The 14,423-nt window shown below is 54.2% G+C and overlaps 2 protein-coding genes across 3 annotated transcripts in view; one reads left to right on the top strand and one right to left on the bottom strand.

Moving 5' to 3' along the window:
- ATP13A5 (ATPase 13A5) overlaps window positions 1-4,717 on the top strand; it is a 34,551-nt gene extending 29,834 nt beyond the window's left edge. The window contains 4 exon segments of the mRNA XM_075509122.1: window positions 1,037-1,227; window positions 2,747-2,835; window positions 3,682-3,762; window positions 4,517-4,717. Coding sequence (XP_075365237.1) covers window positions 1,037-1,227; window positions 2,747-2,835; window positions 3,682-3,762; window positions 4,517-4,717 — 562 coding nt within the window.
- Window positions 4,718-6,894: 2,177 nt separating this feature from the next.
- Window positions 6,895-9,194, bottom strand: PLAAT1 (phospholipase A and acyltransferase 1). Of its 2 annotated transcripts, none has more exons than XM_075507175.1 (4): window positions 9,030-9,194; window positions 8,193-8,408; window positions 7,732-8,000; window positions 6,895-7,344 (listed from the first exon to the last, which is right to left on the bottom strand). In XM_075507175.1, the coding sequence occupies exons 2-4, from the start codon at window positions 8,314-8,316 to the stop codon at window positions 7,243-7,245; spliced, it is 495 nt and encodes a 164-aa protein (XP_075363290.1). In that variant the 5' UTR covers window positions 8,317-8,408; window positions 9,030-9,194; the 3' UTR covers window positions 6,895-7,242. The 2 variants fall into 2 exon arrangements, with proteins under 2 accessions (XP_075363290.1, XP_075363289.1); XM_075507174.1 differs by having other exon boundaries at window positions 8,193-8,411; window positions 9,030-9,193.
- Window positions 9,195-14,423: the final 5,229 nt, after the last annotated feature.

The raw sequence follows: 14,423 nt of genomic DNA, 5'->3' as shown, positions 1-14,423 counted from the left end.
GACGCTCCAGCCCCGCCGTGGCCTGCAGCCGGGCACACCGCAGGACCCGAGTGGGACAATTCCCCCCGCACCTGTGTGTGTACTCAGCAGAGCGTTGCCAAGACAAAATTAAGTTCCCGCAGATGCCACACAGACATCTGGTGGGCCAGCCCGAGGGCTAACAAACACACGCGTGTTTTTCAAACGCCTCCTCTGAAGCACGCGTGGCGCTGCCCAGCCGGAAGAGCGGGAGAAGCGGCGGTGCCCGTGCCCGTGCCCGTGCCACGGAGCTGCCCCGCGCTGCGGCGGGCGCCCATCCCCGTGGCGGCGGGCGGCGCCGGGGCCGCGGCTGGGGGCGCCCGCGGGGCCGGGCGGGCTCCCTCCGCTCCCCTTTGCTGCCCTCTCCCGGCGTCCGGCCGCAGTGCTCCTCCTCCTCCTCCGGGAAATAAACAGCCCTGCGGCCGGGGTTTTCTGGAATCCACCTTGGCTTAAAAAATGGCTTGCGAGGGCGGAAAGCCGGCTCGTTCCGTCTTTGTGAAAGGTAGAAAGTCTCTCTCCATATTCCAGAGCCGAATTTTATTATATATTACATGTATAATATTATATAATAGATATCATAGTATATATATCAATGACCAGCACGTCATCATGCAGAAACGCACCGGTAGGGCAGGAGGGCCAGCGAGGCGTTTCGGCGGGGACGCTCCCAGATGCCAGGGCTCCGCTGGGGCCGTTTCCCAGCGCCTGCATGGATGGGTCACAGGGCGAGTGTGCCGGAGTGGTGTGCAGGCAGCTGGGGCGTGCATCTTCATAGCTACGTCCCTTGAACGCTGCTGTCATTGCCCACTTGAGAGCCAGGATTTTGGCTCAAACCAGAAAATTAAGCTGAGTTTTTTGGGGGGTTTTCAGTTTGCTTTTGTTTTGTTTTAAAACATGGTTTTCACTCCTGTGGTTGATATCTGGTTATAGTAGGCTGGTTTGGAAAGAAAAGGGAATTGCTGTCTGCTGCTCACTGTTCCTGGAGAGCAGGAACAAAATGCTGGGCGTTACCTTACAGACATTGCTCTCCAGGGAACCAGACCATGTCCCCCACCAGCCCAGGGGGAAACGGTACCAGCAGCGGTGCCCAGAGCACTGTCCTCAGTTATGAAGGCACTACGCTGTGGCCGCTATCTTCTATTAACTGCATCATTGTGGCCTTCGTCTTTTCCAAGGGAAAGCCCTTCCGGAAGCCCATCTACACCAACTGTGAGTAGAGCTGGAGTAACATGTGCTCCACAGACTCTCATTCCTGCCCCAAAATAACCCTGGCAGGAGAGGCTGCTAGGGAAGGGATGCTGTGGATTTTTCTGTACCCACACCAGTGACTGGCATGTAAAATAATTGTTGGTGTATGTGAGCTCCTGCTTCTCAGTTTCTAAAAAAGCTCAGTGAGCACTGCTTATGTTAGCTTCTTCCTGGAGATAAGAAGCAGCAGAGCTGAAAAAGGAGACTGCATCTTGTTTTGGAAAATGTGTGCTTTCCAGAAGATGATGGGTTGGATTTAGAGCAGAACTGTGTATTATTGTGAACACAGAGAGCATATGAGGATCAGATGTATTTGTTTCAAAATACATCAAAAAGACTTTCTCTGAGATTCAGTCTTACCTTGCCTGACTTCCATTCCTAGCAATGAGAGAGAAAAGCCTGTGATAATATCACTGTTAAAATCCTCTCACAATAACCTTTCTTTTTCTGTTTGAGTTTTGCCGAGATGATTTATCCCTTCTAGCCGTCGGTTGACTGATAGCTCCTTTGCAATTGCAGCTCATGGATGAGAGGGCCAGACTTTGCTTAATCTTAGCAGAGTTGGTTTTGTTAGGTATTTTGTTAAAAGGCAGGTCCCAAACCCGTTTCACAGAGCATTGATCACCTGCAGAAGACAGGTGAGACCAGAAAGAAGCTGCCCTGCAAGCAGCCAGGCTGAGACGGGACAGAGGACTCTGTCAGCTGAGAAATCTGCACATGCTTCCCTGTGTTTTAGCCCTGTTTGGGGACAATCCCTAGGAGGAAGCAAAGGGCAATTCCCTTGTTTTTGCCACCCGATCAGCTCTGTCCCCTCCCCTCCCTGGCAGTGAGAAGGTTGCCAGGAGGCCATTAGGAGCTGTTGACCCAATTTACCAGCTAGTTTTAAGATGCTCAGCTCCCGGTAATTGCCAGGAGTTTGGTACCTCTGGACGTCTGAGCCATTTGCCGTCGCTCTGTGGCCTCCTGCTCCTTTGGAAGAGGATGCAAAGCCACACAAACTCTTCCTGTGGAAGGCACAGGTATAGCCCACCTTTGCACCCTGTGGGCCCCAGAAGCACCCGGGCCTCCCTGGGAGGGCAGCCCACGAGAACAAGCAGCCTCCTCTGCTGCCTGCAGTGCAGGCGTACAGCTGAGCACATGGAGGAGCGACCACAGGGAAGGGGTGCTGGTGTGGCTCACAGCACCCTTTCGAGGGTGCCCTTTCGAGGCAGTTTTCTGTGGTTGTGTAAGAATCAGAACGTGCCAAATCACTTGTGCAAGAAAAACCAGTGTAGGTGGTGAGCTTTGCAACAAGCTGCTGGGGAGTAGCTCCTCTAGTTTCAATTCCACCACTCTTCTTTTAGGGGGAAAAAAAAAGAAAGGCATTTTACATGATGGCAGTTTTATAGCATTAGCGTTTGATATTCCTGTCAGCGTATTTGCAGAGTTTGGTCACCAACCCCCCTCCCTCCCAGGGCCACAAATGCTCTTCTTTCCCTAGATGTATTTTCAGTCCTCCTGGCCCTCCAGCTTGCAATCTGCCTCTTCCTCTTCTTCGCCGACATCGATGCTGTGTACAGCGGCATGCAGGTAAGTGCAAACGGAATGTGCATTTCCTTTTCATGGCACATATTTTGTTGGCCCTTTACCTAAGCATACAGAGCAGAAGCTACAGCTTGGAAATGAATTTGCTGATCTGATGCTGACTGGGCAACCCTTTCAAACTTCTCTAACATTCTTCTGACAAGGGCTTGATTAATGAGGTAGTCCTCTTCTCTAGAGACTGGGTGGCAACAGGGAGAAGAAAAAGTGCTTATAGCTTGCTGAGCTGCTCTTCTTAACAGAAACGCACAATGTGGTTTTGCATGTTGGAGGAGGCTTGTTGGCCGGAGAAGCGAGTGGGCAGGGATTGCTGCTGCCGCACCACCACCCCCCGGAGCACCATGAGCTCACGTGGGGCCGTGGCTGCCTCGGCCCTCCGGGCGCTCAGCCAGGGCACAGCGCAGGAAGCTGCCTCCAGCTGTGCTGCCCAACGTCGGGAATGGCCGAGCCCCGCGGCTTGTCCCTGGCCATGCTGCACGGGATGGATTCGGGTGGAGGCCTGGCGTTAGGGCGGGCATACACAGAGGGAGAGGAGCCACACATTGTGCATTAGCTGCAGCTCCCCAGAAGTATGCTGGATCCTGCCCCAGGCACCTGATCTGCAGGCTTCAGCAGTAGCTTAAGTAGCCGAGATGAGTTAGGCAGCTCCGTGCCGTGGGGAATCTGGCACCAAACCTTCCAAGATCTCTGTGACAAGGAATTACTGTCACTTCCTACTGCCTCCCCCATGCTTGCCACTGGGAAAATGTTAGTCAGCCTCTCAAATCATTAGGAACAGATGCAAATCTTGGCAAGGCATTTAAACCTAATTGCTGTTCATGTCTTTTCCAACAGTTTCTTTGCACTCCTGTGATCTGGAGAGTTTACATCTTACTGATGCTCTTGGTCACCTTTTGCGTATCTTTTTTTACGGAGGTGAGTGAATTTGTTTACTGCCTGTTCCCTGGGGTTAACAGGAGCAGTGTCTGGTCAGGTCTTTCTACCCCCATTTGCAGCAACACTCTCTTCCTGCAGAAGCATAAACCCTCAGGCCTTTTTTTTTTCCTTAAGACTCAATGTGTGTCAGTCAAATCCATTTTATGCAGCCCCAGAGGTGATTTAGACCACATCTCTTAAGCCTTTAGAGATGGAGCAAGCTGAAGCGCAGCTGCCCGGGAGGAGCCCGCTGCCCTGGCTCGCAGGGGAGCAGACCACAGCACGGGTCAGGCACTTGGCAGTGATTTTGAAACAACCACTTCCCTCTTGTCCTACAATTAACCAGGCCAGAGACCACGCTGGCTTGTGCCGTTGGATATTGCAGTAATGACTAAGCCCTGAAGTGTTTAGTGGGTCAAAGCTGGCTGTATCCAGCATGGAGTATTGTCCCCTGCAAGGAGCAGCAGCACCCAGTTGTCCCACAGCCCCAGGAGGAAAATCTTGCCCCTGGATCATCCCCTTGAGCTAAACAGACCAAGATCAGTGTTGTCCTGACATAACTGAGCAGAGCCTTCCTGTGGATGAGGGAGGTGGCATTCGGCAGCCGTGTTACTGAAGGGGAGTGCACGCAGCCGCCCAGCACCACGGGGCTCAGGGTCGTTGCATGTGTAGCAAGGGATGGCTTTTGTCCCCGAGCGGTCCTCCCTTCCAGTGAAGAGCAGCAGCACTGACCCTGCGCCGTGTCACTCCGCAGGATGTTATCTTGCAGAACAAGCACCTCTGGCTACTGATTAAATCCTGGTTTGGGTACCAGTCAAACAGCCAGTACCGAAAATGGCAGAGGATGCTGCAGAGGGATCCCAACTGGCCTCCCGTAAGTGCAAAAGACTTTGCAGCAAAAAACACAGATGAGATTTACATTAACCCCACCTACGAATACACTGATGAGGACTAGGCGAGACCCTGCAGCTGCCATGGGGCTGTGCAGTGCTAGCAGGCTCCCCAGCTTGCACTGTTTTCATCCTTTGATGTGTACCAGATCCAGACGGTTGAAATCCCTGCACAAACCCATCCATTCAGGGGCTGGCTGGGCCCGCGCTGGCTGTGCCCCAGAGCACAGGCAAGGATTATTCTCTCGGTTGCTGGTAAGACAACAGTCTTGACTCTACTCCATGGCAACAGCAGGTCGTAGGCCTTGCCAACATCTCCTACAAATGCTCCAAAATACTGAATACAGTGAAGTGATGGCTTCTGCTGCTCCACATCACACTTTCACTCCATGTTTCAGCCACTGCTCCACCAAATCCTGTCAATGTAGCCACTGAGCTTGATGGAAAGGCAGTCCAAAATAAGTGACCTAATCTTGACCGCGCAGAGGCGCATGCATACAATTACAAAATCCTGAGTTAAACAAAACGCTGCAGCTTCCAAGAACTACAAGAAAGTTCCACAGATAAAGTAATTCCAGTTTTCTTGCATCCCAGAGTGAGTTACAGATATGAGAGGGTGCATATGCTGCCCTCACCCAGCTCTCCCTTGCCAGTTCTTGCAGACAATGCTCTGAGTACAGGAGAGGTTAAAGCTCACAGATTGCTGTAAGACCAGGCTGGGAAGGCTGGTGAGGATATGCCCCACTGAAGCTTGCAAAGGCAGAGGACAGCACAGCTGCTACACACACACAGTCCCCCAGTTCGTGCTCTGCCAGGTCCTGGCCCAGGTTTGGTGTCACACAGCAGAAAGCAGGGCCAGGCCTTGGCTTCTTGCTTTAACTAGGTTGTGCCAAGAAGCAGGGGTTTTAATGTGCTCTGGCACACAGCTGCTGGACAGGCACAAGAAGCTGAGTCCCTCTCCACTTCCTCTTTCATCTTCAAGTTGTTCAACCACCTGAATAGTTTAGCCATGAAAGAACTTCTGATTACATTTGCAGGAAGCAAAAAAAGGACTTTCAGGTTCAGTTTTATTATAATATGTTTTCCCCTATTAAAAAAGAAAAACTTTATTTAAATATAATAAAAGGGCACTACAAAATATGACCAGAAGTCTTGGCTTTGTTATTTCAAACATTGAAACAACGGATGTTTAAAAAAAGCTTCTGATCCCATTATGTACATGTTAAAAGCAGACAAAAATAGCAAGCATCTTACAGACAGCTCTTTTGCTCTCATCTCTTCTTACAGTCCAGGCAGCTGCATGTGGTGAAAGCAACCCAGGATTTAATTTCTTACATGTGGTCTGCAGATAACATGGTTCCAAGCACGCAAGCCAGATACTCCTGGTAAAGAGTAATAAATCACACTTTCCAAAACAGTTTTCTTCTAAGACAAGCCACATGTCAGCTTTGTGACAAGGAAATACGGGGCTCTGTAGATTTGGAGATGGGGCACAGGTGCTGCACAGCTCACTCTCCAGGTATGTTGCCCACAGCACTGCAGGGACCCTGGCTTTGCCTTCCTGCTGGCTGGAGAAAGATCAGTCTTGTGCTGGGGCTACAAACTGCTTAAACCAAACCTCTGGTCACTGAGAAGCCAATGGCCCTAGCTCCAGGGGGCAAAGGCTCCTGGCTGTCCTTGCAATCCAAAGGTGGTCTTTCTTTAAACCTCAGTGCTTTGGCAGCCCAAGGAGTAGAATCACAGAATGGTTTGGGTTGGAAGGGACCTTAAAGATCATCTAGCAAGCTTGGTTAGGTCCAATGCCAACAATTACTGCACTTACAGGGATGAAGAGGGAAATTCAGTGGCACAGCCGTCCCAATATAGAACAAACAGCTGCCAGAGAAAAAGCTAGCTGGGTTTTTTGTCAGACCCACCCCGGACCGGGGGTCTGCTGCTCCCAAAAGGAATCAAAGAAGCCAGGGAAAGGGATGCTTTCCAGGCAGGAGAAAACTGAGCAAAACACCACCATGCCAAAAACAGAACACTCATTTAAAACTGAGGGATACAGCCTGTAAGACTTGCCCTTCTTTCCTACCTCCCACCCTCGCAGGAGCAGCTCAGTTTAGGCACTGCAGGCACACATCCAAGACACAGCACGTGCCTTGTCTGCCCTTTCGCAGGCCTGGAAACCTGGGGTTTTCCACTTGTACAGGCCCTCAGCTGGAGGACGCACAATAAACTCTCAACAATACTTTTACATTATATTTTTTTTTAATTATTTTTTAAACAGTTAAAATACATTATTCACAGAAAGAGCCCACAAGATGTAGCTGCTAAAAAGAGGTGGTGCGTAGAAAGCCTGCACCAGCCCTCGGCAGAGCACCAGGGGTGTGAGGATGGAGAATTTGCTTGCAAGCACTCCCGGACTACAACAAAAGTCATCGTGGGCAATGAAATAAAAGCAGATGTGACAAAGAGGCTAGTGCTGCTCTCAGCAAGGGCAACAGAGTTGTTAGTAAGTCTCTGGGGCAGGTGTGGCCACAAACTGTCCTGGGTCTCGCCTGGCTAGGGGCTCCCTGCCCGACTCCAAGCTTGACCCCGCGGCCTGTCAGTAGTGTTTCTCTCTGGATCTGCTCCAGAGCAAGCCCAGCAAGGAGAAGGTACCGGCAGCAACTGTTGCAAACCCAATGGCACCGACTGCTCGCGTGGCCTGCAAAGGGGAAGTAAAACACAGGCTGGAAACATGATAGGCTTTTCTTTTTACCCCCAGGCACTCTAATGAAGAGCAGGCAGGGATGATCAAGGCAATTAAATGAATGAGAGATAGCCACTCCATAAACAGAAGGGGTAACACCCAGGCTTTTACCCTCAGGCTGTGGCATTCAGTAAGAAGGCACTATCAGGGTGCAGACAGACCACAGTGAACCTCCTGGTCCAGGGTCTCCAGTGAGGCCAGAGGCAGTGATGGTTTGGACCCCATGCTTGGGACTTTGCTGTCCCCATGCAGTTTGCATGCTGTGCCCTAGTCCAAGGGCTCACACAGAGCAGCAAGTAGGCACGCTGTGAGGCATGCAGGGCCCTACCCCATGTTACTTACCTGGTCGGAGACCCGCTCGCCGTAGCGGAGCAGCGTCACGAAGTGCTCGCAGTTGTTGCCGAGCACATCATAGGACACCTCCCGGTCAATGAAGTACTCAGCGCGCCGGATGATCTCCTTCACCGGGAGGGGAGTGTAGGTGCTGTCGTACTTGTTGTTGACGCGGTAGCAGTCGTTTCCCACCACGTCCTTCAGGAGCTGCATCTTCACCCGGGCCTTTCTGCTGAACACTGACTTGGCGCTGGCAAACATGGCTGCGGACCCTTCATCTGGGTAAGGTAGGGACTGGATGAGCCAGGCAGGCCCTGTCTGATCCCTCCAAGACCTCAGAAGGGTTTCTGGCTGGTTCCTGGAAATGCCATCTACACACACAGGGTCCCCCACCGGCCCATGGAGGGAGACAGGGTTCCTGAGTCACCCCAAAGCCTCCTCTGCACCCTGCTGGGCTGCAGCAGCCTTACCTATGGGCGTCACATTGATGATGTACCCGTCCCCCAGGTAGAGGGCCCAGTGCTCGTAAGCTGGCCGGAAGATCTCGATCAGGTCCCCAGGCTGGGGGTCACCGGGGCAGGCAGTAGCTGCCATCTCAAGAGCGTGAGGTCAGGAACTGCCCCTCTTGCTGGGCAGGCTCAGCACAAGGCACAGCGGAGGGGAGGTCTGGGACGTGCACAGGGCGTCTGCTGAGAATCGCAGGCAGGGAGATCGTCAGGGCCCGGCGCTGGCACACGCATTCCGCATGCGGAGCGTGGCCGGGTGGCACCGGCCGCTGCTGCGGTGGTCCCCTCTCTGCAGGGCCCTGGCTAGTGCCAGCCGGTCCCGCCTGCTCGCGACAGGCTGGCGACCGGTAAGGAACGAAATCGCTGCCCCTCCAGCCAAAGGTGAAACCATTACGGGCCGGCACCCAGCTCGCAGCGCTCGGCCCACCCCGCCGCCCGGCCCCTGCCGGGCCTGCGGCCGGAGCTGTTCCCGCCGCTCCCCCACCGCAGGACACCGCCGGTCCCCTCCCGGCCGTGCTCCTCTCGGGGCCCTGCTTGTGCCGGTACCGGGCCAGCTCCGGCGGAGGGCGACAGCTCCCCAGGGGGGCACCCGGAACCCCTCCCCAGTGAACCCCTCCCCATGGCTGGTTCCTGGGTCCCGAGGCCCTCCGCAGTCTCTGGGGCACCTCCGGGAGCTCGGCAGACCCGCGCCCGCCGCCGGCACTCCTGCAGCCCAGCACCGGCACCCCGGAGCGGGCCGCGCCCCGCTGGCAGACGCCCGCCCGCCCGCTCCCCGCGTCCCCCTCATCGCGCCCCGCTCACCCCCAGCGCCCGTCCCGCTGCTGCCGCGGCCACGCTCCGCCCGGGGGGGTGGGCGGCACTGGCGGAAGCTGGGCTGGGTCCTGTCTCCTTCCGGCCGCTGTAAAGGGCGAGGAGCCTGGAGGGTTCCGGGCAGGCGGGCTTTGCACTGTTCCCGGGGGGCTGCCCGGCAGCCGAGCAGCCGCTCTGCTCCGCCGGCGGAGGCTCCGCTCTAGAGAGTGTTGCCAAAACCGCCCGTCGGGTGGAAAAGCTCGTCCTGCCCCCGGGGAAGGCGGGCCACCGCCTCCTCGCCGGGAGTACACCTTTCCCCGGGCAAGGGCGAGGGCAAGGGCAAGGGCTGTGCAGGGGTCGGCGGGGTGCTGCTGCTCTCCCCGGGGCGAAGTCCAGCCGTCCTCCCCAAGGCTCCTGGCTGCAGGCAGGGCTGGGCGCGGCTGGACTGCCAGAGCCCTGGGAGACACTCACCCGGCCCTCCTGGGAACCTGCAAGTCTTCCCGTGGGCTCGGGAGCTCAGACCCCAGACCTTCCCCCATGCACGGGATGAGGCTCTGAAGTCAGCACAAATTCAGAAAAAATACCCCATGCAGGTGAACGAAGGCTCAGGCGAGGGCAAACCTCGCCTGTAAAGAGGACCCTGACCCTGGGCAGCTGCTGCTGCGCTGCCATGCTGGGGAGGATGTGGAGACACCCTTTCCTTCCTGCACCAGGAGCTCATTTGAGACTCTCGCAGCACTCATTTGAGCGCTCATTTGAGACCTCTCCCAGCACTCTGCCAGGCTGCCCCAGCGCCCACAGGTGCACTGGGATGCTGCCAGCCCTGCTCCCCCCCTGCCAGGCTCTGCGGGCAGGCTGGCCAGCCCGGTGTCCGGGAAGCGAGGCTGGTGTCCGGCAGGATCAGCCCCGCTGCGCTCCAGGCTCAGATGCTTCCTCCGAGCACCGAGGCCGTCCCGCACGCACATCCCGCCTGCGCTCGGGGGGAAACGCCTGCCGCGGCCACCACGGATGGGGAAGGAAGGGCTGCTGCCCTTTTTTTCCTTTAGAAAACAATTTCCCAGCCCCACTTTTTTGTTGTTTTTTTAAACGAAGGGCGTGGGGGATGTTGACAGCAGGAGCAGCCGCCCCGGGGAGCCGGGAGCTGCCCCCGCGCCGCAGCTCGCACCACCTGGCACTTGTACAAGGCTTCGTCTTCAAAGCCCTGGGCAGACAATGGCCCCTTTCAGGCCCCACGGTGCCTGGAGCCGGCCAGGGCCCCGGCCGCGGTCAGTCCGCCTGGCTGGGGCTGAGCGGCGCGGGGCTCGGCCCCGGCTCCGGCACGGAGGCGTGCCTGCCCCCGGTGCGAGGGGAAGGCGGGAGACGCTGGGTGCTGTGGGGGGATGCTCCTGCAGCCGCACCCCGGCTCCTGGGGGAGCAGCCATCCCCCTCCTCCTCTCCAGCACCCTCCTTGCTCACCGCGGCCCTTCCGGGCGTTGCAGCGGCCGTCGCCGTGGCACCTCCCGGAGGGGCTCGGCGCTGGAGCCCCGGCGCGGCCCCGGCTCGGCGTGGAGGCCTTGGCTGCCTGGCCGCGGGAGCCCACGCCGGCAGCTCTGAAGTCAGACGAAAGCAAGACCGAGCAGAATAGAGGGTGGGGAACGGCCCGTCTCCTTTTTCGCCCCAGCCCCCTGCCAGGGGATTAACGGCCGGCCCGGAGAGCGGGAGAACCGGGCCGGGGCTTGGCGGGAGGGCAGCAGGGCAAAGCACTGGAGCAGCACGTTCGGTGGCCGGCTGGTGCCCCGGCGCCTGCCGCCAGCCCTCCCCAGCTCCTCCTTGCCATGCTGGCCCCAGCCCGTCAGGCTCTGCAGTCAAGCGTCTGTTTCTGCCCTCATCTTCATCTCCTTTTCCTAAGCCTGCCACGGGCTCTCGTTAAAGCTGCTTGCTGGGGACTCATTAAATTGGCAGGCTCAGCGAACTCAGATAAAGCTTCTTAGCTCCTCTGCCCTCTGCTTTGCTGCAGTGTTGCCCTGCTCTCCTACTCCTGGCCACAACCCAGACCGGGCAGAACGAGGATGACTGCCCCAACCCGCAGCACATCCTGGAGGTGTGCTGCCAGCCCCAGGTCCGTCTCTGCCATAGCTCCTGGCCCACGTTAGCACCTCTGCCATGGCTCCCGGGGCCCCGCCAGCCACGGGGGTGGGCTCTGGTGTGCGGAGCTGGGGCAGCTGTCCTGCCGAGCCGGGGGGGTTGAGTGAGCATCTCTCACCAGGAAACCTTTCCTGAGCGAAAGGCAGCACAAAGCTGCCGTTTTGCTTCTTTGCTGGCAAAGGGAAGCAAAGGAGATGGAGCTCAGAGTAAACCCCAATGGACATTTTAGGGCAAAGAGATTTCTAGGATGGCTTTTCCTGTGTCTTTCGTGTTGTGGCCTGGGAATTTCCTTCAGGACATCAGAGAAGTCTCCTGATTGTGCCCAGCAGGAGTCCTCTGAGCTGAGGGGTGGGCAGTGGCAGCAGCCTGAGCACAGCTGAGCAGGTACGGCTGTCTGCTTGGCTATTGCCAGTGGAGGATGCTGAAAAGGAGGGTTCACTACCAACGAAACTGTCCTCTGGGTGAGTTGAACTAAGAAGTGTATTTAAAGCCCAACATTTCGAAAGTCAGGTCAGCAAGGCAGTTGATTTAAAAGATCAGAGCAGCAGAAGATTTATCATCTTTCTGGCTTCCGTTGACATGAAGTAATTCGGTGGAGCACTGAATTGCAATGCTGCGCTCTGTATCAACTCCTGTTTCAAGTCTGAAGTATTTTTGCAGGGCTTTGCAAGTGGAAAGCCAAGGCAATTCTTGAGGTGTTGAAATAGCAAGGTGTATCCATGGAAACCCAGAAATCTGCTTTACCTGGGCACAGCTGGGCCCTGTTGCTTGGGAGAGCCCGGGCTGGGATCCTGCAGGGTAGGGACTGGCCCGTACTCCCACCAACTGCGAGGGGAGGTGAGTGTGGTCAGCACCACTCAACATTCACAGAATCGCACTGTTAGCAAGCACGAGAGCGCAATAGGAAGCTGCTGCTGAACAGGCAGGAAAGATGCTTTTATAATCGCGGCGAAATTCCAGCATAAGGTTGACAGTTCATTTGTGCACGAGTAGGTCTCTTGCGCCAATTCATTTTCATTATGTAACGAGGCTGAAAGCCCCTTCCCATTCACATCCTCTCCAAAATAGCTGTGTTGTGCATGTATGGACAGTTGGCATGTTCTTGAACGGACCAGAATGAAATGCCTTTTATCTACCTAACTGTTCATGGAGGTTACAAATACTTTTTTTGCTAACAGCACACGTGAGTTTATGGATACAAGGGGAAGGAGAAAGGGTAAGTAAATAATAACCAGCATTATGGCCGTAACAATGGGAAGCCCACACTGTTCCTCACCGTGATCAGAACTGAACCTGCAAAGAACTGGAAAAGCATCAGAGAAGCCTTAATGGTGCATTCCTTACGTCTCAAAGTTTCATTCATGGCACTGGAAATTTGTTCAGGGCTTGTACAAGGCCCAGGCAGTGCCTCGGTCCCCTGAGCCTTGTGAGTGGTCTGTCATGGGGTGGGTGTCTCGCACACTGCATGTTATTAGGCCTTGCCACAAACACCTTTGATCTTCTGCTGTAGCGGGGTCCTTGGCATGGTCTGGGACTGAGCCAGTGCAGATCTCTACCCCTATTCATCGGAGTGTGGCAGCTTCAGAGTTTGCAAAGACCCCAAGGAGAGTTTATGACAGGATCTTATTCTTCAGAAAGTTTTTGTTATGCTCTTGCTTAGCCTCCACAGGCCGGGGGCTGATGACAACTCTACTTCTTGTCCACTCCACCCTGACAGCAAGGAGGCAGCTCTCCTTCAAACAATCACTTCTTTCAGTCCAGCACTCCCAAGGGGGACAATGGGGGTCATCCTTTTTACTACACCTGTCACCAGGTGAGCTCAGTGTCTTCTTATATATTTCTCTCCTCACTTGGACATGCCTTGCCAGAAGAGGAGTAAGAACTGTGTCCAGTTCAGTCAGCTAATCCCCTCCCCATGGAAGGATTTGGGTAAGATGATCTCATGAAGACCTGCCTGGGATGCTATAATTAATTCTGACCGCATCAGTCTATGGTTTGTACATCTATCAGAGGTGTGTATGTGGTGGTGTGCAGCACACTTGTGCTGGCAAATTCTGTCTGGACTTTGTGTTTTTCAAACAGCCTCTGAAGAGAACACAGTCTCTTATGTGAGTTAGGACATATTTCAATTTGGGTCTACAACATGAGATCTGAGAGATATTTTAGATGAACAATTTCAAAGGTTTTCAGCAAATGCAATGATTTATTTTTTATTATTTCTTCTCAAAGTATTTGAAATACTGTCAAAATAAAAGAGCAGAAAGTAATACAAATGAAATGGAAAAATATTGCTAACTATAGGTGTGTATTTGCGGATTCATGTCGATCAAATGCAGCATTCACGATGCAGCCATAATCTTGCTCATGTACTCTGTCATCCAATACCTCCCTGGACTGTTTCAAAGAAGAATCCCTTGATTTTACAGCTGTATCCATCTTTCTCTTCCTTCTGTACAATGGAAAAAAAAAAAGAACAATAATTTCTATTCTTAGCTGTAGAGAGAGGTCAAATAATGGTGTAAGCATGAATGAAGTAAGATTTTGGAGAAGCCCAAGCTTTGTGATAGTGATGCATATGCCCTGTGTAAAGGAAATGGCATATGTTCATTTCTGTAGAAAAAGCTAAGTTTTCCCTCACATTCCTCGAATGAGATCCTGAATGCTGTGGTTCCTTTCTGGTCCTGCAGGTATGTGACTAATGGGAGTTTTGAGGTTTACAGGTGCTAAAAGGGGTGTATGTGTCTTGACTCTGCTGAACATAGCAAAGCTGGGAAAAGCCTTACCTGTACAGGTACACTGCAGAGGAGATGAGAATGACGATAACAACTACACCTGCCACAACTCCAACGACGATGGCAACTGTATGGTCCTTAGGATCCTCTGTGGGAGGGTAAGAAGAAATAAGAGCCCTGTCAGTGAAAGCTAACCATACTGTGAACAGAAATTTTTTCTCAACCCTTGCCTGTCTGCTTGGTTTATACTGTGTTCTCTGATGAATGTGGCTTTCTGGAGTGGTGTCAGACCCAGGTCCTGTATGCTCTACAGAGCCCTGCAGTCATGCCTTCTAGCACCTCTCCACTGGGGGATCTGACCCCTTCTTCCTGCTTGGATGACCACAGGCTCTCACCCACTGAGTTACTAATTTACAGCATGGAAAGGAAGAGCAAGCTCAGTCTTCTCCATAATGACACCCATTTTTGAAAGTGGTGTGTGTAATGCAGACAGTGAAATCCAAAATAGTTTTATTACCTATCTTTTCAGCCTCGCAGCTTGGTCCTGTGT

The sequence above is a fragment of the Mycteria americana genome, chromosome 7 (assembly GCF_035582795.1).
Source record: "Mycteria americana isolate JAX WOST 10 ecotype Jacksonville Zoo and Gardens chromosome 7, USCA_MyAme_1.0, whole genome shotgun sequence".
In the NCBI taxonomy this organism is placed as follows: Eukaryota; Metazoa; Chordata; class Aves; order Ciconiiformes; family Ciconiidae; genus Mycteria; species Mycteria americana.
The sequence above is the reverse complement of the archived record's forward strand: the minus strand, read 5'-3'. Positions and strand labels throughout refer to the sequence as shown.